The sequence below is a fragment of the Ipomoea triloba genome, chromosome 9, assembly GCF_003576645.1.
Source record: "Ipomoea triloba cultivar NCNSP0323 chromosome 9, ASM357664v1".
NCBI lineage: Eukaryota > Viridiplantae > Streptophyta > Magnoliopsida > Solanales > Convolvulaceae > Ipomoea > Ipomoea triloba.
Window position 1 is genome coordinate 9,264,662 of NC_044924.1, and position 27,283 is coordinate 9,291,944.

The following is a 27,283-nucleotide window of genomic DNA, read 5'->3' on the forward strand; positions in this document are numbered from 1 at the left end:
CAGCCTCCTCGCTAACAGGCATTTCTACATTGTCCTGGCAAAAAAAAAAAAAAAGAAGATGAAGGAGCAAATTAGATACTGGCGAAAATGTGGGAAAAGGATATTTGATGAAGGAATGTGTTATTTACCTTCACTGGGGAAGGTGAACGCCGATTCCTTTTCCGATCCCGTTTAAAATTGCGATCCTTGTCACTACTTTCTTCGCCACTTGGGACCGGTGCCACATCAACTATCTGTTTTGAAGCAATGTCTTTCTTTCTCTTCGTGGGTATTGATTCACTTTCCTCGCCACTTGGGACCGGTGCCGCATCAACTATCTGTTTTGAGGCGATATCTTTCTTTCTCTTCGTGGGTGTTAATTCACCTTCTTGGACTATGCGTTTTCCTTTCTTGCTGGTACCGGCCTCTTGTTGCATGTCGGCGAGATATGTAGGAACTAAGCCCTTAATGTTGCGCTCAAGATAGTCCCCATGGACTTGGGTCCACCAATCCTTATAACTTTGTGAGAAATGTTTCTTCATCGAAACTCGGGCTGTGGGAAAAGTTACTCGTGATCCTGAGCCCCTAAGTGTAAAGTGATGCCAGCGTTGGAAACCCTCCGCAAGTGTGACTTCGCGTTCATCCCTGCCCAATATGCCAGGGCTGCCATCCTGATAATAGCCAAATTGTCGGCTAAATCGATGAGGAGTGTAGGGCTCTGCAATACATGAATTAGCCCAGCGTAATATAAGGAAGTTAGAGCGGAGGCACATAAAGTATTCATCATCCTCGGTGTGGTCATCCTTCCCATCATCAATAAAGCTGAGATCTTTGGTTAAACGACGTCCTGTGCAAGCCCATTTCACACCGTCAGCCTTAAAGATCTTGCGACGGGCTTCCGCTTGGCCATAAGGCCTTGCACCACCCTCCCAGAGTAAGTGATCATTAGTGGGGAAGCAGACACAAGATCGTTTGCAAAATGGGTATCGTAATAAAATGACAACCACCCATACACATAGTGGAGGGAGAAACGACTATTAGCTTGCCCTGGGTTGGCAGAATTAGATATGGTATTCAGTCCATCATAAATGGACGCAAGTATAGCGATCGCGAGGTTTAACCTTTGGCCTGTTGCCATCAAACTTGCCATCTTGAAAGTTGTGTAGCGAATAAGTCGGGTAGCTTTGATAGGGAGTACAAACACACACAACCAACATCATAGATATGCCGCTAGGTGGGTCTCCTCTTCAAGTTCAGGGGGAATTCCGAGCTCAACGAAAGGCGCTCTAGTCACTTTGGTCCAACCCTTGAGTGCGGGGATCTTGCCGCTTGGATTTTGGGTGTTCTTTGGACGACTCTTCCTCTTATCATTTTTACTTAGTATGGGCCTATCATAAACTTGCGGCCTCCTACTCCAGAACTCTATCCACTCGTTGACATGAAGCGAGCGATCCTCATCTTTCTGATTGCGAACACCACGTGGTCGTTTACGCCAATTGTAAAGGTAACTGTACGCTTGGAACAGATACTTGCAACACTGAGGGGTAAATCCATGGTCAGCATCTGACCCTGTCAATTCCAAAGCATTGGGGACATGTTCGTTGTAAATGTCGCCAGATATTGGTAGGCCGCAGAGTACATGAATGTCCCAAAGTGAGATCGAGAGCTCGCCGGCCGAAGTAAGCAATGAGTTGGTCTTGGGGCACCACGCTTCGCAAAACGCCTGAATGATATGTGTTGAATGGTCATATGTGAACAAAGAGGCATATATGCCATCGTAGATCGTCACGACTTCCAAGAGGTTACGATGCCTGCTGAGTATGACCTCGGTCCCTTCCCAGTACCCCTTGGTGAAGCTGAACTCGCCCTTGAAGCTAGGGTGTTGATTCCATGAGGCCTTGCCCTCAAGTATCCGTCTCCCTAAGGTTGGGAGTGCGCTTGAGTAGTCCACATGTTGTAGACCGGTTTGTAGAACCCATGTCTTTGACGACTGGGCTTCAGCGTCAACGGTCCAGTTCTCTACTCGATATGGCAATGTAGGGGCCGGAAGAGTTCTCGACGTCATTGGTGGGTAGATGACGAAGGACGTGCTATTTTTCCTGGTCACATCCTTCGATATTTTAAGTTTCCTTTGCTTATCAGCTTCCACCGATTCCCAAATTTCCACCATTGTTCAAAGATGGTTCTGGGTATATGAATCAAAGAAGCCAAGCCCGGGGTGTCAACAATTTATAAAGCAAGGGAAGAATTCAAGGCTCAAAGGAAATTGACAAATGTCTAGAGGAAGCTTCATATATGTTGTATGCATACACATATGGTCATATATCTACCTATCATATATTACGACATGTGTACACACATTACATGGCGAAGCAAGTATATACAACATATATAAAGCAATTGTATGTGCACACGCCAGATGGAGTATAAGGAAAAAGTAAAAAAGTAAGGCAAAGGAAATGCATGTGAAAGATTAAACATATATGCGTGGTCACCACATGCGTAATATTGAAAAGGAGAGAAAAAGATTAAACATATATGCGTGGTCACCACATGCGTAATATTGAAAAGGAGAGAAAGGTTATACACCATACACATTACATATATTATGGAGGTGTATATACGTGTGTACACGCACTCCAAGCAGATGAAAGGGAAAGAGTTTGGTAAATAGTAAAAGGAAAAGAGACAGTGGAAAAAAATAAACCTGGATTATGTATGTGGTGATTGTGGTCCACGTGTATGTATATTCCGACCCTACGTTGTGCAACCTGCAAAGACAACAAAACAAAAACCTTCATGCCATATACACTACGTATTGTTAAACAGCTACAAAACAAAAAAACAAAAAAAAAGAGCAAACATACATATATATGTATTACATATGTATATGTACTGTGTACTGCCACAAAACAACAAGAAAAAAAAAAAAGAAAAAAAAGCAAAGCAAAGCAAATATATGTATTACATATACACACCCGTATCATATCATATATATATATATATATATATTATATTATATATATTACATACTATTACATACATTACAATGTATATATATATAATGAGTTATATGTGCACTGCATTGCAACAAAAGCAAACATATTGGAGTTACATATATTATATATATACGTAGTGCTACACTACATTCAAAGCAAAATATATATATAGGAATTATGGGTTCAATGGACCGTGTATGTATATACATTGCTCCGTATATATACTTATTACTCACGCCAGTAATAATGCAAAGGAAAAAAAAAAGCAAAAGCTCCATGTGACCATGTTGGTAGTGGTTGAGAGAACAAAGCAATAGTGATCGAATTGTTATTTCAAAAAATAGTGTTCGCACTGTCCAAGGCAAATGCACGTGGCTCAAGGTAACACAAGATGTGTACAATAAAGTCAACATTAAATATGGGTGTCAGGTTAAATATTTCAAAGGCAGCATAAAGTTAAATAAAGAGAGATGGATTCATGAGGAGAGCTCAGCCGAACGGTTTCCACCGCTGCGTAACAATGTCCGCGTTGGTCGCCGTCGAACTTTAGAATAAAGCTGGGTGATGGTCTACTACAAAGAATCCATATCAGATTCTTTCAAGGCGCCGCCACAGCGGCTGGGGCAGGGTGTCGTCGAGCATCTCATGGCGACATGTTGAAAGCTTGGGCGCAGTAGTAGACTACCAGATGTGGAGGGCAATCCTCAAACAAGGACAAAAAACAACCCAGGAAGCTCTGGTCCACTATTGATGACGTCGAGAGTTTGAGCAAGGTAGAAACAAGTCCAGACACGTCTTCGTTCACAAACAGGGGGGGTGACGATGGAGGCGTGCCGGAACAACACCGGTGACAGAAATTCCGCCGGTAGCTGCGAAATTCCAAGAAGGTGGCAGACTATTCTCGGCGGCGAAATAGTAACAGATTCATTGGCGGTTGATAAGTGCATATTTGATCATATTTTTACCCCATATTTAAATTCCTTTCTACCACTAAATAATAATATTATGCTTATAATTGATCAAAGTTTATAAAAATACACAAGTGAGCATAATATTAGTGTTTGGCCTTGTTGTCTTATATTTAGTGTTAATTAAGCTACATTTTATGATGAATAGGCTAAAGTGGCATAGGAAGATGGAACAAATGCATAAAAGTGGAAGTGTAAGACAAATTTGCATAGTGGATGCATAAATGGCTTTGGTGGATGTGCATAAAATGACAAAAGACAAAAATAAATTATATGATGATGATGGAAACATGTGGAGGATTTTATGGCCAAAAAGCATAAAGCAAAAGCAAAAGATGGCATAAAATCAGGGATGGTGGACTGCAGCACATTTCGGCTAGCTGGATTTTTGGAGCGAGAAAATTCCTTCTCGACGCGTCGAGAGTGTCCAGTACGCAGCAGAATTCATTCTCGACGCGTCGAGAATGTCTCTCGACGCGTCGAGAATGTCTCTCGACGCGTCGGGAATCCAGCCCGGGGCGCGAATCAACTTTGCAAAATTCCAGTTTTGCCCCTTCTTTTGCCCAACTATAAATACTCCTCATTTCTCCATTCTTCAACATCTAATTTTTTTTAGTCTAGATTAGTCCCTTCCCCTCTTCTCTTAATCCTTTTCTTCTCCTTTCAAAATGTAGACCTCCAAGTGAGGATTGAGGATTGTTTAGTAGTGTAGGAGTAGATTAGGATTTATTTTGTAATAAGAAGAGGGATGATGCAAGATTAGGAGCTACAACCGTTGGAACGAGGAGAAAGCGATGAGAATTTCTTTCCCTTATTTCCTTTACTTATCTTGAATTAATCTTGTATCTAGATGCTTGTTCTTAATATATTTGGATTATGGATTGTGTTTATGTCTAGATTGTTGTTAGTTCTTCATTTATTATGAATTGTTAGTTTAGCTTCTATGAGTTGTTGTGTGCAAGATTTATTATTGAAAGTGTGTGATTATTGGATCCAATTACATGCTTGTTTGTTGTTGTGTCACGGTGAGAATCGGGTATGGCTAGAACACTCTTGCCACACCTATTGATTTATACAATGCGAGAGCTTTATAAATTATAGGGGGATTTCTCGGCTAATCTTCGGTTCCTTCACCGCGAGAGCGGGTTGGAATTTAGAAGTTAGCCAAAACGGTTCCGCGAGAGCGGGTTGGAATTTAGAAGTTAGCCAAAACGGTTCCTTCACTAGTGACAGCGTGTTGGAATCTAGAGGTTAGTTTAGGCTACCTCCTCACAACTTGTAGGATTAACGAGGTTAGTTTAGGCTACCTCCTCACAACTTGTAGGATTAACTTGGGTTTGGGCATGTTGATTTGCTTAGGATCTTTAAAACGGCCTCGCTTGTAGATTACAAGAGTAGATAACTTGCGGTTTGGTACACTCGGGTAGATCACGAGAGTGGCACCGGGGACTTTAGTGCATTTCCTCCATTCACAAGGGATAAAACTTCTTTTCTACATTTGTTTGACTCATGATAGACATTTACCCAATCCATATCCTTACCTATGTTGCATCTTATATATCTCTCTTCATTTGTTGCTTTTATTTTTGTTATTTACTTTTGTTGTCTTAATCCCGTTATTATCGAACTAGCTTCACAAGAATCAATCCGAGTTAGTGCTTGACCAACCATTCCCTATGGATCGATAACCCCGGAATACTCCGGGTATTTGCGTGTACCTAAAAGCTACAATCAGCGGTGGCGAGGTTTCCTCTTCTTCGTCGATTAAGATGACAGCAACGTGCCGGAGCACGTGCCTGGCGAGCATGCAACAGCTTTCATCTCTAACGACGTGACCGGCGGCGAGAGTTAGATGATAACAGAATACACCTCGAGAAAATTAATTCATGGGTGATTCCTTGCGTCTCCGTAGTGGTTTCTTTTCCTTCATATGCGAAGGCGACGGGTCGACGACGACGATGTGCCAGAGCAACACCCTAAGGCAACCATATGGCGATGGCAGTTCGTGAGATAACGGCAACATGCCGGAGCATGTGCCAGGCGACGCTTTGACGGATTTTGTCTTCGACGATGGTGGCCGGCGGCGTGAAATCCGACAATGGAGGACAACGACTCGAGAAAATTAATTCCCAAGTGTTCCGTTCCAAAGTCTTCGCGTGTCTCTCATTGTCTCGTTGATATGCTCCAATGATAGTGAAGGCTCAACAATTGTGAAAAAGATTTCTGGAAAAATCAATTTCCAAAAAGCTTTTGGTCCACTGTGAGTAACAGCAACGACAAGGAAGAACCAAACAATGGTAGAAACATTCTGGAAAAGAATTAATCAGTTTCCAAGAAGTTCTAGTCCAGTGTTTATGAAGAGGGCGAGCCAAGCAGTGGCGGAAGGCAACCCAATAAATTAATTCGGGGGAAGCTCCGGTCCAATGTTTGTGAAGATGGCAAGCTCAAGCAATGGTGAAATACACCTCAGAAAATCAAATTTTCGGGTGTTTTCTACCCAATGCTTCGCGTATCTTGTTCTTCTTCTTTCCTGTAAAAGAAATCAAGAAAATAGTATATTGCAAGAATTTAAATTACCTCAGAAGGTCGAAGGTCGAGTGCAAGGACTCTGTTTCTTGGTTTGAAGAAAAGGAATTATTGAGGCCTATTTATACTTGTGAAATGCTGGAGTTTGAATGGGTTTAGAACTCAGAATACGCTGTTTATCCTTATCAAATTGTTGCACCAATTCTTATCAATTTCAGAGTATGTGGTTGAATGTGTGATAAAACTCCAATTCCAGTTGAAGTTCTAAAACTGATTTGTCATTTGCGAGTGTGAGCTGCTGGCGAATTCGTAGGAGGAAATCATGGGAGATTTTCGTACATGTGCTGAGAGTCCACATTCTGGAAAAGAAATTTTTATTGTAGCTAAAATTAAGTTGAATTTTTTGACTCAAATTAAAACAAACAAGGTAGGCTTTTGATGAGATTGTTCACACAATTGGGCTGCTGGACGTGTGCTGCAAACATTGACAACAAGTTTGGTCACACTATTACCTGCAAACATTGACAACAAGTTGGGTCTCTTGGACTATGTTTATTTTCGAGACTTCTTTCTCTTTGCATTTGGAGCACGCCAAGCAAGTCTCGAAGGGGCAATTTGTTGGCACTGAAAATTTAAACAATATTGTTGGGCCGTGACGGATGATGGGTTATCAAATTAATTACTTAATTTTGTTAATTGGACTAATATTTATTTAATTGGGATGATTTAATGGCCCAATAAATAATTAATTGGTTTAATTACTTAATTAAATGTAATTGGATGTTAGATTGTTCGGCCCCAATTGAAAGAATATTTAATTGAGTTGGACCAGACTATTTGATCAATTGGACTGCCCAAATTGACAGGCTCGGACTTGGTTTGGCCCATCGAAAATACATGTGGATCATATAATTTTGGGAAAGATGTGGATATTATAAATTGGTTCATAAATATAAAATTATGAACTTGGACGTGATGGTGTCCAAGTACATTCCTTCTATTTAATTCAAAATATTAAATTAAATACAAAGGGATAGGGTTGTTAGATTTTCTCTACACACCCACCACTATAAATAGTGGTTCCATTTTCAAAGGATGGAAGGCATTGAAGATCAGAAGACTTTGAAGCTCTGAAGATCTGCATCTCACCGGGAGGACTCGCTTGCAATTCATTTGCACGAAGGACTCGCATGCAATTTATTTGCACCGAGCACCTGCAATTATTTGCACCAAAGGACTCGGCACGCCTCCAGTTCAGCATACTCTGAACTCGGTCTACTTCCAGTTCGGCATACCCCGAACTCGGCATAACTCGGGATAGCTCGGCATAACTCGGCACGCCTCCAGTTCGGCATACTCCGAACTCGGCACAACCCAGTTCGGCATACCCCGAACTCGGCATAACTCGGGATAGCTCCAGTTCGGCATACCCCGAACTCGGCATAACTCGGGATAGCTCGAGTTCGGCATACCCCGAACTCGGCATAACTCGGGATAGCTCGGCATAACTCGGCACGCCTCCAGTTCGGCATACTCCGAACTCGGCACAACAAGGCACGCCTCCAGTTCAGCATACTCTGAACTCGGTCTACTTCCAGTTCGGCATACCCCGAACTCGGCATAACTCGGGATAGCTCCAGTTCGGCATACCCCGAACTCGGCATAACTCGGGATAGCTCGAGTTCGGCATACCCCGAACTCGGCATAACTCGGGATAGCTCGGCATAACTCGGCACGCCTCCAGTTCGGCATACTCCGAACTCGGCACAACAAGGCATACTTCCAGTTCAGCATACTCTGAACTTGGCACACTTCCAATTCGACATATTCCGAATTCGGCACACTTCAAATCGACATACTTCTAGTAGAGAATCAGAGGACTTCTATACAGAGATTGTACCACTTTCATTTGATATATACTACTTATTGTAACCGATATACTTTTTCAAACATTTTCAGTCCAACGAAAACATTCTCAATTATTTTCAACCCCATTTTTCGTCCAAAGAAAACATTCTTAGCCCAAAGAATATAAGCCCCACTACCAGGGCTCGAACCTATGATCACTCATTTGGAATGATAAACGGGATATCGTCACATTACAAGATAGTTGGTCATTATTGCTCAAATGAAAAAAATATCATTATTAGTCCCTCGACTATAATACATGTATCAATTTTGGTCATTGACTATTAAAATTTTTAAATTAAGTACACAACTATTCAATTTGTATCACATTTAGTCATTGACTATTAACATTTTCAAATTAGGTGCATGACCATTCAATTTGTATCACATTTGGTCATGCGAATAAATTTTTCAGCGAAGTCACCGGTGACCGGCTAGTTTATTTAATTTTTATTTTAAAATTTATTTTAAAAATTTTTAAATAAAAAAATTTAAAATAAAAAAGTAATAAGAAAAAACGCCAGCCACCCCACCCTCTTCCTTCGTCTCCGTCTGCCGAAGACGAAGGAGGAGCCGAGGAGGGTTGGGGGTGGCTGGCGTTTTTTAAAAATAAATTTTAAAATAAAATTAAATAAATTAGCCGGTCACCGGTGATTTTACCACAAAAATTTATCGTTAGGACCAAATGTAATACAAATTAAATAGTCATGCATCTAATTTGAAAATTTTAATAGTCAATGATCAAAATTGATACGTGTATTATAATCGATGAACTAAAAATGATATTTTCTCTCGCTCAAATACTCAAATTATATGACATAAAATAGTATAATAATATTTTAAAAATTCATTTATTTTCTCGTGACAAGATCTAATTTTGATGGAATGGATGGATCCTCCACTAACCTAAACCTCGGGTTTCCTTAAAACATGAGATGCTCCAAATCTATGACCTCGTCATTGCAAGCACTCTCATTTGTAATTTTTACCAAAAAAGACAGCACAAAAAGGCAATTGTGCATAAGTCGTGTTCCACATATATACTTACGTACTAACTATAATGTTGTTTGAATTTATAGGCCTATATACATGGACCCTGCAACCCTCCCCATACCTTTGCTCCAACCTAGGTTCATATCCCTTTCTTAGGGTGTTTTATTTTATTTATTTTTCATTTTTTAAATGAGGATAAATATATCAATTAGTTGTTGTTGTTGTTACACTCGATAGATCTTGAGGACCCGGAGTTAGATATAGTTGCAACTTGCAAGCCAAAGGATATGTAACTGGACGATTCTCAATCATCACTAGATTATTGATATTTGCTAATATCAAATATGAGGGTAATTAACACTCCCTGAATGAATATCGCTGCACAGAGTCCTCTGCAATTTATTTATCCTGTGCACTGTTCTAGATAGTGACTACGGATTTTCTTTGTCACTCAAAAAAAAGGTAATACTATAGTTAAAATAAAAAGATTGCTTAAGTCAAAGACCTTGTGGTCTAGTGGCACCTGGTGTCCCGATTTACACTCCTACATGGATGGATGGGAGTAGGTTCGAGCCTCTTTGTGCTTCAGTAGTTATACTCAAAAAAAAAACAAAAGGTTGCTTAAAGTGATTTTTTTTATTCAATCACTCGTGAATTAAATGCTTCAATGATCTCACTATTAAGGTCACTATTTATAGTAACATCAAATTGTAATAATTTTTATTAGGCTAAAGTGTCATTTAGCATCATGAATTACATTCATTTATTCATGCCGCACTCTGAACTTTCATATCGTATATATTGAGCGACAAATCAAAACAAAAAATTCACCTAGAACTTTTAGCAGGTTTCCATGTCTTCTTGCTGACATGGCGCATGTTTCTTACTGATGTGGCATTTCTTTTAACCTTATGTTGTCCATTAAAGCATTTACATATTAAAAATTAAAAAAAATTATTATATTAAAATAACCAAAATTTTCTTCTCTTTATTTTTATAATGTATACTTTTTTCAATTTTGCAATTCCAATGTTTCAATTTTTTTCTTTAGAATTTATATTTTTTTTGACTAATTTTTTGTTTAGTATTTTTTCAAATTTTCAAATTTATAGAAATGTTAATTTTTTAGTTTAGTATCTTATTGTCAACCACTAAACAGCTGCCAAGTGAAATAGGGTTGGGCGATAGTGAAATTTGGTCTCCCGTTTTTGTTTATGTTTTTTTTTTATATTTTTTTTATTTTAATTTTTAATATGTAAATGCTTACATGGACACATAAGGTTAAAAGAAATGCCACATCACTAGGAAACCTGCGCCATGTCAGCAGGAAGACAGGGAAACCTGCTAAAGGTTCTAGGTGATTTTTTTTTTTTTTTTTGGTTTTGTGGCTCGATATATACGATATGAAAGTTTAGGGTGCGGCATGAATAATTGGATATAATTCATGGTGCTAAATGACACTTTAGCCTTTTTATTATTATATATAATGTTGTTCTTTAACAACCTTTTGTTTTTCCAAATTTTATATTTTAGTTTTTGTAATAAAATTAGTGAATTCATATGAAACAACTAAAACATTTAACTATTTAAGTTAGTCACGTCTAATGATACATCCAAAATTTGATATATATATATTTTCCTCAATCCAACAATTAAAGAGAAATCATTTTCTTTTCTTTTCTTTTTTCACGGATTTTCATTTTTCAATAAGCAAAATCTAGATCATGATTCAAAAAGGGATTTCAAGTAAATAAATTATGGTTCAAAATCTTTGAATCCAATCTACTGGGAATTTAATAGCTTTATACGGAGTATATATGACAACTGTGATAAGAAGATCGTTGATGTTTGTAGCCCCCTCTCACACATGAGTTTTAGAGAAATTATATTACATTATCGTTGCCACACTATTTTTATAAAATTTTTTAAGAGTTATTTCATTTTTGGTCATAGATTTAATGATGACAGTCTGTTTTTAGTCTTTTTTTTTATAACATCTTCATTTGGTCCTACTATATAATTGTTAAAATGCCGTTAAATATAATGGCATTTTGAATTTTATATATATATATATATATATATATATATATATATATAAAAGGTAGGTTGACCCGCTATATTTTTTTTTAATGTTTATTTGTTTTTTTTTAAATTATAATTGAAAAACCGAAATGCCCTTGTATTTAACAATATTTAACCTGTTTTGTTGATAGAGAACAAAAAATTGTCATGTTACGATAATACTAGAACCAAAAGTAAATGTTCTAAAAAAAGGACTAAAAGTCTAAAAAGTAATTGTCACCTATAAATCTAGGATAAAAAATAAATTAATTCTTTTTTTAAAGATTTAGTTTATGTGTTACCATATTAAATTTATCAAATTCTAATCCACAAGAAATTCAAAAGATAATACTTAGATTGTTTTATTTTATGTGGTAGGCTTACAATTCAATAGTTAAATCAATTCTTCTCTCTTTCTTTATTTTCTATAATTATGGTTCTTATAATTTTTAAATTCTACTTTTCTATCTAATAATAAGTTTAATATAATTTTTAAAATTTTAAAAATTTTGCACTAATATATATTAAAATAAATGCTACAAGAAATTGAATTGTGAATAATTTGAACTAAATTTTATTAATCCAATCACGTAAAAATGGATGGCAAAAACTTGTGTGAGACCTTCTTATGGGTCTTAATCCGCGAGACGAGTCGGGTCAACATAATTTGGTCATAGTTTGTATTATGAATTGGTCTTTAGTTGGTTTTTACGAGCCAAATTATGTTGACCCGACTTGTCTCACGAATCGAGACCCATTGGACTATCTCACACAACTGACACAAGTGTGATCCAAAATGAAGTGGGGGTATGTAACATAAATAAACATTGAGTAACAATTATGCTATATGTATAATAAATAATAATGGAGGTATTTGGTAAATAACATATCAACAAAAAGAAAATTAATTTGCTACTTTAACTATGCGTACTCTTTGATCAAGTTAAATAGTTAAAATAAAAATTTGATAAACAATTATTTGGATTAAATAATTGGTGTAAATAAACTAACACTGAAAATGTTAGAGTAATTTTGTGATATTAAGTAATTGCATTTTATTTTCAAAAAGTCTATGTTATGCTTATTCAATGTGTGGGGGTAGCTTAGAGAGCTCTGATCTATTTGTGGGTGTTCTATTAAATTTTCAATTTTTAGTTGTGTATGTTTTATGTGCATGATATTATGTTATATGTCTAAGTTAGTAAAACTATATTGAAGATTTAAACAAATTTCTCATGATAGTTTAAACAAATCAAATCTATCTACTATACTAATAAGAGTCAAAGAGAGTTAGGCCTAAAATGGGTAGAAAAAATGGCGGTCAAATTATTTAATCAAATGGATATTCAGATGAATTATTTAATCAAATAGATGGTTAAGATAATTCAGATTAATATTATTAATAGTGATTACCTAATTTAACCTTACTTTTATGATTATCCGTTAAGTTTTCCGTTAAATATTGTCTTCTCCGTTAATATTCCGTTAACTTTTAACTTACCCATTAATTTCTATAAGAAAGTTCTTAGGTTCGAACCTCATCTCAATCAAATTTGACATAATTAAGTTTCTGACTCTATTTACTCTTATTAAATTAAATAAATTAGTAGCTACAACAAAAAATGATACATATGTATTTCTTTAATTTAGAATTATGTGTCTACAATACCTTTATTTAAAAAAATTATTCATTATCAAAAAATTAAATTAAATAAGAGAAATAATTTCATTAGTTATATTGTCTTTATTTTCTCTCATGCAAAGATTCTTTACATTCAAATTTATCAATTGATATTCATTACATTGTCCATTATCTTATTTTTACAATATCTTGTAATTAAATATCAAAGTTATAGTACAAAATAATGTTATATATTTATTTACCAAGTATTTTATTAATACTATGAAAAAATTAAAATAATTTGAAGCTAATTATATTAACTACTTGGGGATTGGTTGACAAAGAGAGTACTCAAATAACCCAACAAATTGAAGCGGAATCGCTCTATTTTAATTTACTCTTATTGAATTAAATAAATTAGTAGTTACACAAAAAAATGATACATATGTATTTCTTTAATACCATGAAAAAAATAAAAAAGAATAGTTTGAAACCAATCATATTAACTACTTGGGGGATTTGTTGACAATGAAAGTACTCAAATAACGCATTACCCAGCAAATTGAAGCGAGAAACTACCTTTTAATATCTTTGGAATATATAATATTTTAAAATTTCAAATTTTTATTAATTTATTTAATCTTTTTTCTTAAACTAGGGATTTCTTTATCCACAATAACTTATTCAACAATAATGGTTGAACCAAATGAACCCCAAGCAGAACACCTAAAGGAAAGTCCATAGCTCCTATATCATAATCTCATTGCATGATGTTGTCATCTATGCTAACAACAATAACCGAATTGCAAATAACACACTTACCAACAAAAAGGAAGAGAACAAATAGTAAAGATGAAGACAATGACAATGTTACTCAAAAGAGAATTAAGAACACTTAGAAAAATTCAAATGAAAAGTAGTATTTATTTAGACTATCATTTTTAGACCAAATATTTAGACTATCGATTTTACAAGGTTGCAAACATTTATTTTAGTAATAATTATAATAAATTTTCTATATTATCTTGGATTCATATATTTTGAGTTAGATATTTAAATAAAAAAATTCGACATTCAATTATCCATGTATAAACTTCTCCTATATAATCTTGTTTTGATATACTTTCAAATATTTATTTAAATATAAACATTGTGCATTAACCCATACGCGCAATGCGTGTATAAAACTAGTACTATATGTAAAAACAATATCCTCCTTCCAAATTTTCCCGCCCAAACTTAGTGGTATTTTAGTAAAATCATTTATTTATTTATTTATTTATTATTTTATTAATTATCTATATATATTTATTCATAAAATCAGTCAATTGCTAAGAACATACCAATTTCATTCACCTATAATATTATTATGATAATATGGTAATATTGTTAATATTAATTGGTGATTGATGATATATTTGTAATATATGTAATGCCATAAGCTAATATGGTAATATTGTTAATATTAATTGGTAATATATTCTTAAAATATTATAATAAATTCATTCCGTGCAACGCATGTGCGAAAATACTAGTGATTTATTTAATAAAAATATAGGGTGGCAATTCGAGTATTACTTGTCAATTAATTTGCCTTTAAAATGCACAAGTTTTCACATCATCAATTCGGAGAACCATCATGCACAATCGTCTATGATTACCATCCATTTCATTAGGTTACTTGCTTACGTGGACGGTGAATTGACATTTTAAAATAATTTTTAATAATAAACTATTAAAATACAAAATTAAAATAATTTTAAAAATTAAAAAAAAACCCACACCATATTTAACCTAAAATAAAACCTAAAACTACATTTAATCTACACCATTAATTTTAAAAATTCAATGCACAAGATTTGTCCTCATAATCCTCAATAATGTATTGATCTGTCTTCACTTGAATACATTTCTATATATATATATATATATACACACACCCAATCAAATGCAAAATATATAATGAAAATAATGATTTTTAAGAGTACACGTTCTTGACTAACAAATGGTGCCACGAGGGGTGTCACGTACCCCATTCAAAACTCTGAGGCTTTGGGTGTTTGTATTATACCTTTTCCTTTTTGGTTGGCACTAAGAATTGCACTGTTTGGTCAAAGACCAATACTTATGGTGTGGATTGTGATCCATATAATTGTGCTGATCACGGTTCAAAAACGACGTCATTTTACATAATCTTTTTTAATTTTATGCAATTCATTGTAATATGTATTTTTATAACTCATAATATATATTATTTTAAAATATAATATATATTATTTTAATTTATAAAATTTAACAACGTCATTTTGGAGCTGGCCGTACACACAATAATTTGCCTCAAGAGACGGGCCATCAGGTTGGTGGTGTGAGGGGGGCGGCTACTCCCACGTTCGTCTGCCTGCCTACATTTCGGCGCATCAACACGTACTGCTGGCCGGCACAATTTATTGCCGCCGTCAAGTCAACTCACATAATCTTTAGATTTCACTCTTTCTACTTTCACATTTCTCCTCCTAAGGCCAACCCCAATCAATACTAGAAAATGGCTGGTATTTCGACAATTTTTTTATTTTTTTTAATGCAATTGGCCTCTAATAAACACGCTAAAACAAGAGTAAGGCGAAACAGGTCCATGTTTACAATTTTAGAATTTTATTTTTATAATTTTTGAACACTATGCTCACAATTTTTGAACTTTATATTCATAATTACAGAACTATATGTTCACAATTTCAGAACTCTATATTCAATAGTATAACACAATTTTTGAATCTATATAACAAAATTTTGAATATAGAGTTCAAAAATTGTGAATATTGAGTAATGTAATTTTGTATATTGAGATTTAAAATTGTGAATATAGAGTTCTAAAATTGTGAGTATAGAATTTTAAAATTGTGAACATAGAGCTTTTAAATTGTGAACATGAACATGACTCCACCTTACAAGGTGAACTCGGGTCCATAACATAGTTTGTCGTAATAATATGCTAGGAATGTTTCTTGTAGTGTAAAATTTAGTGCATAATTAAGTGATAAATTTAGGAGTATGTTTAGTTACCACTCTTGCATACAATGATTCAAATGAGAATATTGTAGCAACACATTTTAAATATTTTTAAAAATTGAAATATATGTATTTAATTCAAACTCAAATTTATTTTCAATATAGAACAAATGCTACTTCATCAAACCCTTTCGAAACTATTTTTTTTATACAAAATTTATCTCTTTAATTAGGAGGATCCAGCCAAAGGCCTTGTGGTCAAGCGGCATGAAGTGATTCTCTCAAGTGGGAGGTCATGGGTTCGAGCCTCAGTGGGATGTTGACTTTGTTGGGCTTCAGTAGGTTGAGAAAGTATATGGACAGATACTACATGTAACAGGGTCATTAATATTTCAAAAAAAAAATAAAAAATTAGGAGGATCCAAATTCATTCTAACCTAACCAAAATTGGTATGGACATCACTTAAAAAAACATTGCCTTAAAATGATCACTTGCATGCCATTTTTTTTCCAACAATTTTTACTCATCAAACAAATGATATTTTTATTTCTTAAGTTATACTCATAGTGTATAATTAATCTCTAAGTTACTAGTGGTGTACGTAAACTTAGTCCGTCAATGTTTACTTAGTGGTGTTTTTAGTCCTTGATTAAAGAAAATTGTAACTGATTAACAAAATAAGTGTAAATTCTAATCTAACAAGCTAGTTTTAGTAGGTTGCATCACTTCTTCCTCTCACAAAATGTTTTGACTGACTCACTTCATTTTTAGTTTAAAAGAAATTTGAGAATCAATCCAAATCTCACACTTTTTTTTTAATACAACTGACTCTATTATATTGTAGTATCTGTTTATCACTTTTTTTTTAGTTAGTAATGATGTATGTTGACCAAATAATTTTATAAGCAGAAGAAGTCTATGCAAATTCCAAAAAAAAAAAAAAAAACTACCAAATTAAATTAGGGCTGACACTTTTTTTTAACCAATTTTTATTAGACGGGACTAAAAATATCACTTGGACAAAAACTAAAGACTCATTTTGCACTTAGGAACTAATTCTACATTATGGATATATATAACTAAGAGATTGGTTATTATCCCTTTTTACTAATTATTATTCTGTCACATTAATGAAATTTATACTTTAGAAATTTGCTTCGATAACATGTCGGTAGAGTCATGCATGCATGCCCCTACCCTTTGCTAATAACTAGAATGAGCATGGATACAACCACCAAATGTACGCCATAGATGGTTGACGATGACGGTCCAAATTAAATATTAAATTAGCTTGGAGAATGGATGGTTTTGGACTTTAATTTGGTCTTGAACAAACGCCTCGTGCGTGCGACCATGGGTGGGCTTTGATGAATCCAATAATTGTGGGACAAGTATCTTCCTTACCAATATCTGTTGCTCTTTTTTGTTTTCCTGTTTGTTTGCGCCTGCTAAACGTTACGTTAATGGAGCCATGTCGGATAGATTTTGAGGTACTATGCGAGGCCCGCTCCGGGCGGGTGGCCTGAAAACAGAAACTACAACACTTTTTGCTCACATGATTTCATCATGCATGAATGTTGGGTGCCGGGTGGAGATCCGTGAACGGTTTAAAGGGTCAAGTCCAACATCTAAAGTCTCAAAATTGTGTGGGCAGTATAAGGAAATAAAGTTGTGCCTTCACTACTAGTTATAACTTTTAGTCTAGTGGTAAACGCTTGATCTGGTATCAAAGTCAAGTCGCAAATTTGAGTCCCAGTAAGGTGCTAGGAAGAAGATGAAGTCATCTATTGGTCTTCTTAGTTTAAGCCGACCAGTTATGGGCAAGTATGAATGACTATTAGCTACAAATTTTTTTATTTTTTATTTTTTAATATGTAGCTCAATTATTTTATGCCTATCGTTAAATACCTTTTAAACTCATTTGCTTAAAAAAGTAAAAAGTTAAACTTGGGGGCAAGTTAGAAAACGACTTGGATTTCATTTTTTATGGCACTACTCATTTTCCAGAGTACCTGAGAGAAAGTGAGAATGGTACTATTATTAGTAATTAAGAAGGGGCCCGCTTTCGTTTTCTTGTTTCCACTTTAAATACTTTGCTTTATTATTTTATAGAAATAGTGAAATACAATGTTTTTTTACATTGTAAGATTTGCACGGAATAGAACCGAAACTAATGAAAAAAAAAAGGAGAAAACGACTAAAAAATAAAATAATTCATGTATCATTTTTTGGAAAAATGAATCACATGAGAACGTGCGTTCAAATGAGACCATGTGAACTAAAAAAATAAAATGTAAATTACAAAAACTAACTTTATGATATGTAAAAATGCAGTTCAAAAACTTAAAAGGTAAATTTTATAATTTATAAAAATGCAGACCCTCCACTTGCTGGCTCGACAGAGCATACATAGAGGCTAGACCTTTATTTACTGTGCACTTGATCCCTGATTTTTCTTCTCAAACTTTACCTCTTCGATCAACTGAACTGTCATGTGTTGTACACTTTAAATTTTATGTTTACATGTGATGCGGTCCTTCACATTGTGTTGTTAAATCTTTATTTCATGCGCAATATAAATGTAACTAACCATCATTTTTTACATTAAAGTTAAATTAAAGGGTTTAATTTCTATATTGTACGTACATTTACAAGGCACGTGTTGGATTTAACAAATTATTAATGGGCTTTTGGTCTGTTGGACTATAATAAATTATTATAGTCGATGATGTTTAATTGTAATGGATTGATATAAATATATTATAATTGTATTATTACATTAATGTATTCAAAAAATTATAATTAAAATTTCATTCATCACCATCCATTATGATATGTATGAATCACGTACACTTTAAAGAGAGTAAGAGATGTTCAAATCTTGAACAAGATCAGATGGAGAGTGAAAGGAGATTTATATATATTTAATGGGCCACCCAACAGTATCTTGCAACTTTTGGAGAAAGATGCTGCAAGAAGCATTCAGTTCTTTACTGTATAATTATTTATTTATATCTTTTGATGTATTAATAAAAAAGAAGAAGAAGAAGAAACAAGTAATTTAAATCTATAAAAGAAAATAGTCCTTTTACAGCCCGTTTGGTTCGTTGGAAAATATTTGAAGGAAACGGAATTCAAATTCCTTGGAAAACAAATTACCAGGAAAATAGATTTCATTGTTTGGTTGGTATGGTGGAAAATAAATTACTGAGAATATAAATTCCATTGTTTGGTTGGATTTGGAATTGTTAGGAATAATGGGTATAAAGACAATCATACCCCTACACAATGATAACAACAAGAATAATAATGGTAATTAAAGAAAGTTAATGAGGGCATAATTGTCCTCCTTGTTTTCCATGGAAAACATTTTCCATGGAAAACAAAATACCAAGGAGTGATAAAGGAATTTGTTTTCCTTGTTCTTAAGGAAAATGTTTTCCATCCAACCAAACAAAGGAAAATCTAGTTTTCCTTAAATTCAAGGAAAACATTTTCCTTGGAAAACATTTTCCATCCAACCAAACACCTCCTTAATGTTTAAATTATATTCATGGTGTAAATAAATTATTTCATAATTTGATATGTATATTTTGTTCTTGATTGTGTTTTATCTAAAGTGAAGCAATTATTTATTGGCTTGCTCAAGTTGTACATAGAAAATGAGTATATATTGTCATGCCTATATTATATTGTGTTATACACACACAAACACAACTTGAAATTGTCTGACCAATTAATTTGTGATTGTCTAGCTAGGTAGGAGTGGACAACATGCTAATAGGGTATAATAATAATGTATTAACTTAGTTTAAATGCCATCATCATATGATGTTGTATTATAAAGTACTTGTCACGTGGTACATATATATACGTATCGTTTACCACCTAATTAATTAATTAAGCCACTTAGCTTTCAGCTGTATAACTACTGGCGCACTCCAAAAGAATTGGAGTGTTTACATGTGACTTGCATGCAACATTAATTATCCTATGAAACATTTTAGTATATGGAAGGTTAAACATAATAATTAAAGGAATTATATATTCTCCCAATTCAAACTACAACCACAAGTATTTGTCTTAAACGAGTGTCTAAGGCAATTGTTAATATTTATTTTGTTTTGTTTTGTTCTCGTGGGTGTGTTTTGGTTAAAGGTGGATTGAAAGATGTGTTTTATCTCAACAAAAAGTTTAAACTAATAGTTAAACAATATCTTTATTATTTATATATTATACTTTCAATCAATGTTACAAAAATCGCTAGGCATTTTTCGGGCAGCGCCTAGGTGCCCCTTTTTTTTTTTAATTAATTATTTAAGACTTGGTAATTATAAACTATTTAATACTTTAATAGTTAGTACTAAAATATTAAATATTAACATAAAAAACATCTAAAATTGTAAATTGTATAAAGATTTAAAGAATCAAACACAACACAAAGTATTACTTAATATTAGAGTACCTGATTTCAAATGTTTTTTATTACATTTTTTTTTTGAGTTTGCGACTGATTTGAATAATTTAGGGTTATTTCACTAAAAATAGTGTCCGTTTGAGTGAAATAACCCATTTAAAAATCACATAAAAGATAACTAACCGGCAGCCTAGACACGTTAGTCCGCCTAGTCCGCCACGGCCTAGTCAGCTCCTAGGCGACTGACGGCCTGCCGAATTTCTAGGTGGTCGGCCACTGCCTAGCGCCTAGGCGTGATTTTTGCAACACTGCTTTCAACAAACCCCGCCCCTCTCACGTGTGCGGACTGATTACTATATTAGTGTGTATCAATTAGAGTGAATGATGTGCTATACATACAAATACGACTGAAAAAAAATTATTGAAATTTTTATTATGAGTTTTAAATGCCATTTAAAAAAATACAAAATAAAAGAGAACATTCAAAATAAATTACATAAATCTAAGTTTAACAATATCAATAATGTCACTGAAAAAAAAGTTAGCAATTCTCTGCGAGTCTTAAAAATATAGAGATCAGTTGTTGATAAATGTTGGACTTTTTACATTCAAATTATTTTTGGTTTCTAATTATGTATGTAAAAATATTGTTTTCTAGACAATTTGGTTCACGGGAAGAAGTCCCTTGGTCAAATTGGTAAGATCAAAATCCTTGAATTGGCTTGTGACCCAAGCAATGAACCACTAACAGACAAACAAATTAAACAAACAAATACTACTCAAATATTTTTGCATCATATTTTATATTTATTTTAATTTTGGCTTGTAAGTTGTAATAAGTTTAATTGTCAATAATACAAATTAAAGACGATCCTAGTTGTAACTTCATTAAAGAAAAATACAAATAAAAGATAATGAAAGAAAATGAAATTTTATAAAATTTTATGAAAGTATAATTTTTTTCTCTGCTCTTTTTTTTTTTTTTTTCAAAAATTAAAGTAAGAGAGAAATAAATTTTGAGTCAAACAAGCATTATATATGCATTTGTTAGCAGTTATTTACAATATTTTAAGGTTTAATTTTCATTTTTTTAATGTAAAAACAAACCAAATAGTAAAAGATCGACGCTATTGGTCTATAAGATATTAGTGATTTGTTTATCCCAATTACATCATGTTACAAATGCATGTGATCTTGATTATCCCATAAAGTGACTATTTTAGTTAGTTAGTTATGTCATAACAGTCATTAGCCACATTTTAAATTTTGGAGTTACTCTAATCCTTGTGTCAAAAATTGAAGTAAGCGTCCAGGAAGGGGTGATTGATTAGGCGGAGCATGATTCTCGTGCCTAAAGGTTATTAATTTGATTCTTGTCGACATCCTTTTGGTCAAAATCCATCACACAAAATTTTTCTAGTGTGATTTACCTTTCATGTGCAGTTTGTGAATTATTACATGAGGGTGAAGTTTACCTAGTGTATAGACATCCATCAGATAGTGACTGGATTTTCCTTGTCCCACAAAAATTAAACTTTAATTTAAAAGATAATCGAAAATTGCATTTACACCATCACTAAATTTATAAATTATTATTTATGCTTCAAAACTTATTTTTTTAGTAATATTATGTGTACTTTTACTTTTTACTTTTTAAATATTTGTTTAATTCATATTGATGTTACATATTTGATTGATCTAAAAAAACAAAGTACTTGTAATTTTTATTCATTTTTTCTTCTTCTAGTAAAATCAAAAGACGTGATGAAAGTATCTATATATTTATTTATTCATGTCTCTATTTTAGCTAACAAAGAACTTGATACAAGTTATTTACAATTCAATATTTTGTAATATTTAATTTAATAGATATATACAAATTTATATATTTAAAAACTGTATTAAAAGTATTATTAAGTACAAAAAACAAATTAAAATTATTTTAAAAGTCATATAGAAAATAAGGGAAGAAGAAAGAGTTAATTTAACCTCTAAATAATAAACATGACATATAAAATGAGAGATTTAATTAAGCAGCTTTAAGGTATACTTATTATTTTTTCATTTTCTTCCTAAAACAAAATAAAATGTTTGAACAGCTACAAGTGAACATGCTTAGCCAATAGTCGCACAGTCGTAATTTGTAAAGAAAAACCAAAAGTTAATGGGAAAAGACGTATGTATTATTATTATAAAAAATAAAAGAACAAAACAAATAAGGGTTGGTGCGTTCCTATAAAAGGCCCTCACTTTGCTTCTCATTTCCCCGTCCCCCCATTCTCCTTCTCTGTCTCTACTCCAACAATCTTATTATTATTAATATTATTACTATTATTAATTTATTATATTTACTCCGATCCGTATATACACACGGACTAGCACTCTTTTATACTGCTTAGCTTCTGTATACTTATACATACACAGTAAAGAAGAAACAATGGAGGCAGAGAAAAGATCATCCAGCAGGTTCATGAGAATTTGTGTCTTTTGTGGGAGCAGTTCTGGGAAGAAAACTACCTATCAAGAGGCTGCAATTGAGTTAGGCAAAGAACTGGTATATATAATTTTTTCTTTAATCTTTTCAAAACAAAAACTTTCTTTTGTTTTTTTTTTGGGACTCTTCTCCTTGTCTGCAGAAGATGTTTGACAAAATGCAGACTCAAAATTGCTTAAATTCAAGAACCCTTGTCTTGATGACACTTTGTGTTCATGCCAAAGTCTCAAAGATTCAAACTTTCTCTTTGCCTTGGTTGAATTTTATGTTTTCTGATCTTCTGTTAAAAATAAAATAGAAAAGAAAGATGTAAAGTTTGGAAGGGAAGGTTTAGGGTTTATGTGTGGGTGTTGTTTGGCATGATCTGAGTGAGAGAAAGGAGGAGATGGGATGGAGAGGGTTGTGAGAGTTGGGGGTTTAAGGGATTGTTAGCTGTAACCTGGCTGTCAGTTTAGAGCAGCCTTCTTGCATGATCTTCTTAATTTAGTTTTATGGGTTTTCTTAGTCCTTTTTAAAAACATTTGTTGCCTTTTCATGGGGACCAAACGTGCCATATTGGTATCATGACTCCCCTCATCCACCTTGATTGCTCTCTCTGCCTCCATCGTTTTGAATTGGTTTATTGCCCATCCCATTACACACACACACACACATATATACACATACACAAATACACATGCATCATGCATGTGTAATATAATTTCATGTGTAATATAATTATCTCTGTATGAAATTCTCCCTTTTTTTTTTTCCAACTAGTATGATGGTTTCAATACTAGTATTTTTTTTTTAAAGAAAACAATGATATGTGTAGGCAAAAGTTCACATGAATAGACAACCTAGACTGGTTTACCTGATCGTTTGTTAGCTAGAATCACAAAGTAAGATTTACCTGTAGATTCCCTTAGGATAATAACTGTGATTTTACTAGTAACTCAAAAAGTCTACAGGAATGATGTGGAGAAATGGGTGTCTGACACGTGTTGATGACATTGTTTTGTTCAATGTGTTGTGAAGGTGGAGAAAAGGATTGATTTGGTGTATGGAGGTGGGAACGTGGGTCTGATGGGTCTCGTTTCTCAGGCAGTTCATGATGGGGGGCGCCATGTTATAGGGTACTCTCTCTCTCTCCTTATCTCTCTCTTTCATATAGAGGAAAGACAATTATTATGTTTTTTAATATTTCCTGGTTTTATCCAAATGGATTTCATTAATAATTTGGTTCAGAAGTAAAACATCATGGGATCAAATGCAAGTTTCTGTCTGTTATTCTGTGTGTGTGAGTGTATCTCTCTCTTGCCCTTTGACAAAGTAAAAACTCATATTTTATGGTGAACATGAATAGAACTCTGTTCTTACGCTGTGCCAGTCTGCACTGAAACTTATAGTTAGAAAGGTAATTAAAGGAATGGCAGAAAGTTTGAGAACTTTAAGGTCGTCATTGCAGCGTTAGTTTCCAATTTTAAAGGGCCACTTTTACTGTGTTGGAATTATTTGTTTAGAACAACACATCAGACAATACTGGAGTTTTGCTCACAGTACATTCTGGTAGACAACAGTATTAATTACAAGAATTAATGTCAACAAACAAAAAGTGGAACTTTTGAGTCTGTCCAACCTTGAATCCCCGACCCAAGGGCCCAACGGATTATTTAAGATGATATAAATCATGGTAACGCAACTGAATACAGATGCTAGACCTTTGTTTACTGGGACTTGATCCTGGTCTTTCTTTTCAAACTTCACCCTGTGATCAACTGAGCTGTTACAGGCAATTTCTTTTTCTTTTCTTTAACATGGGACGTAGTTTCTTGAAAGTTTAATGAACTGATATGAGAATATAATGGCCTGGATGGTCATCTTCTTATGGAGTTTGAGTGCAATAATGACTTGTTTATGGTTGAATTGCAGAGTGATTCCAAGGTGCCTCATATCCAGAGAGGTAATTTAATAATCTGAAACTTCAAATCATAGTTTACCTTCTTTTGTATGTTTGGTTGGGGAAGGACTAATCTGCAGGACAATATGGCCTGCCTTGTCTGATGCTGATGAGACATTTTATTGACTTTAAACTAAGTTGAAAGCTTGGTGTCGTTAGTTTTACCTAATTTTTTTGGTACTACATTAGCATCATCACACGATTTCGTCTAATTAACTCCAACTCATAATAAGGTCAATATGAACAGTCCTCAGCATTATCCATTATTGTTGAAATCCTAATCCAAAACTTCCTACTTTAGCCAGCAGAGAGGGGACAGGGAAAAACAAATTATTTTCCAAACATTAGACACTATAATAATGATGTTTGTTTGGGGCAATGACTAAACAGATAACTGGGGAAACAATTGGAGAAGTAAGAGCTGTATCAGATATGCATCAGAGGAAAGCTGAGATGGCCCGGCAAGCTGATGCCTTCATTGCCCTCCCTGGTAATAACTATTTCATAAATGAATGAATTTCTACATGCTTCAATAATGAATTCACCACACATAATTACTGTACTTATTATATTCTCTCCATCCTTAGGTGGCTATGGCACCCTTGAAGAACTACTTGAAGTCATCACATGGGCTCAGCTCGGAATCCACCAAAAACCCGTGAGGAACTCTTCCTTTTCGTTTCACGTTACTGTGAGACTAATCTGCGAGCTAAGAGTCGTTTATTTGACTTATAATTGTATTGGGAATAGCTTAATACCAGGGGTCCTTAGAATACCTATTCCCCTTGCAATAATTCATTCTCAGAAACAAAATGCATTAACAAACAATGGAATAAGCATATTCCCAAGAATGTCATTTTATTCTATTTTAGGCCTATTCCACAAACCAAACATGCTGTTGCCACTAATCTAGAGTCTATCGGATGAGATAGACTGCAGTAGTGGATCTAATTAATATAATGTTCAACAAACAAAACAGTGTTTAGTCCTTTTCAAACACAAGTTCTTCCACTAATCATCTGTGTTTAATGTTGACCATTTCAACCTGTATATGAGTGTACATTCCACCTTAATATACCATGTTCATCGGAAATCTTGAAAGCAACGTTAGTGTTGGGGTTCTTGACATATATATATGGTGGTGGTGTTGAAAGCAACTGTGATGCATGCATGTGGCCTCCGATCGATTGAGAGTTCACATGGAAAGAGTTTCCAAAATTAAAGTTTGATTAAGAGATCTCATCAGCAGTCTGAACTGATGATCTTAGTATTTTTGGGTTAATTAATATAGTAAAGTTTAATGAATTATTATTGTTGTTGTTTAATGAATTAGGTGGGGCTGCTGAATGTGGATGGTTACTACAATTCATTGTTGTCGTTTATCGACAAGGCCGTTGATGAAGGCTTTATCTCCCCAACAGCACGTGGCATTATCGTGTCGGCTCCAACTGCCAAACAGTTGGTCACACAACTTGAGGTACTCTCAATTACGTGTGTATTCATCCAACTACAAGTCTACAGCCTTGACAACATCTCTCATCATTCTATTTCAAAAAACAAAAAAAACAAAAAAATCTCTCATGGGAACTTGTGTACTTACCTTGTCAGTTGCCACCCCCTTTAAGCAACTTTTATTTGGGTAATACTAATACTATCCTCTCACAAATTTCAATTCGTGAGATGTGTCGAATTTTTAATTAATGGCTTGATCATTGACCTCATTAATTAAAGATTGACCATCTCACAGATTGAGACTTGCGAAACAATTTTACACAAGTTTTTGTCGTTTTATTTTTATTTTGTCTTATTAAACTTATTATAAAATTTATTTATAATTTTATAGGGTTGTCAAAACGGGCTGGCCCGTCTTATTAGAACCGTCCTCACCACAGGCTTAATGTTTCACGAGCTTTTGCAGGCTGGTCTGTCCCACCGCGGACTTAATGTTTCATGGGCTTTTGCGGGACGGCCCGTCAAGCCTGTAGGCTAGGAATTGTGTGGCCTTAACTCGCCCCATGTGGGTTGACGGGCCTCGCGAGTCAGCCCGCGGGTGTTTTAAATTTTAATACTACATTACGAACTTTAAAATGTTTTCACTAAAAGATATCAAAAAAAATTTCACCAATAAATAAAAAATTAATACACTTATTTCAGACACACAAAATTATAGAGTATTTATGATATATATGCATTTTGACAGGAATATGTTCCGCAGTACGATGAAATAGTGTCCAAGTTGATCTGGGAAGAGGTTGGAATTGAAGACTAAATTAGGGGCCTGAATATGTTGTCCTTTCAGTGACAGAAGAACAAATCCTAGAAGAAGAAGAAGAAGAAAAGATGCTTAGACAATTTTTTTTTTTTTTTTTTT

The 27,283-nt window shown here is 34.0% G+C and overlaps 1 protein-coding gene and 2 long non-coding RNA genes across 4 annotated transcripts; all 3 read left to right on the top strand.

The window, feature by feature from the left end:
* Positions 1-3,439: 3,439 nt before the first annotated feature.
* LOC116030177 lies at positions 3,440-4,842 on the top strand. 2 transcript variants are annotated; one of them, XR_004100392.1, is made up of 2 exons: positions 3,440-3,919; positions 4,095-4,842. It is a non-coding gene; the product is annotated as an uncharacterized LOC116030177 (long non-coding RNA). The 2 variants fall into 2 exon arrangements; XR_004100393.1 differs by having other exon boundaries at positions 3,440-3,911.
* Positions 4,843-5,140: 298 nt separating this feature from the next.
* On the top strand, positions 5,141-6,909 carry LOC116030178. Its single transcript, XR_004100394.1, has 2 exons — positions 5,141-5,196; positions 5,239-6,909. It is a non-coding gene; the product is annotated as an uncharacterized LOC116030178 (long non-coding RNA).
* A 15,847-nt stretch (positions 6,910-22,756) lies between these two features.
* LOC116030151 (cytokinin riboside 5'-monophosphate phosphoribohydrolase LOG7-like) lies at positions 22,757-27,251 on the top strand. The gene is made up of 7 exons (XM_031272313.1): positions 22,757-23,033; positions 23,991-24,088; positions 24,885-24,915; positions 25,303-25,402; positions 25,500-25,570; positions 26,246-26,389; positions 27,113-27,251. Exons 1-7 carry the CDS (start codon positions 22,917-22,919, stop codon positions 27,179-27,181), a joined length of 630 nt encoding a protein of 209 aa, XP_031128173.1. The 5' UTR covers positions 22,757-22,916; the 3' UTR covers positions 27,182-27,251.
* The last annotated feature ends 32 nt before the right edge of the window (positions 27,252-27,283 follow it).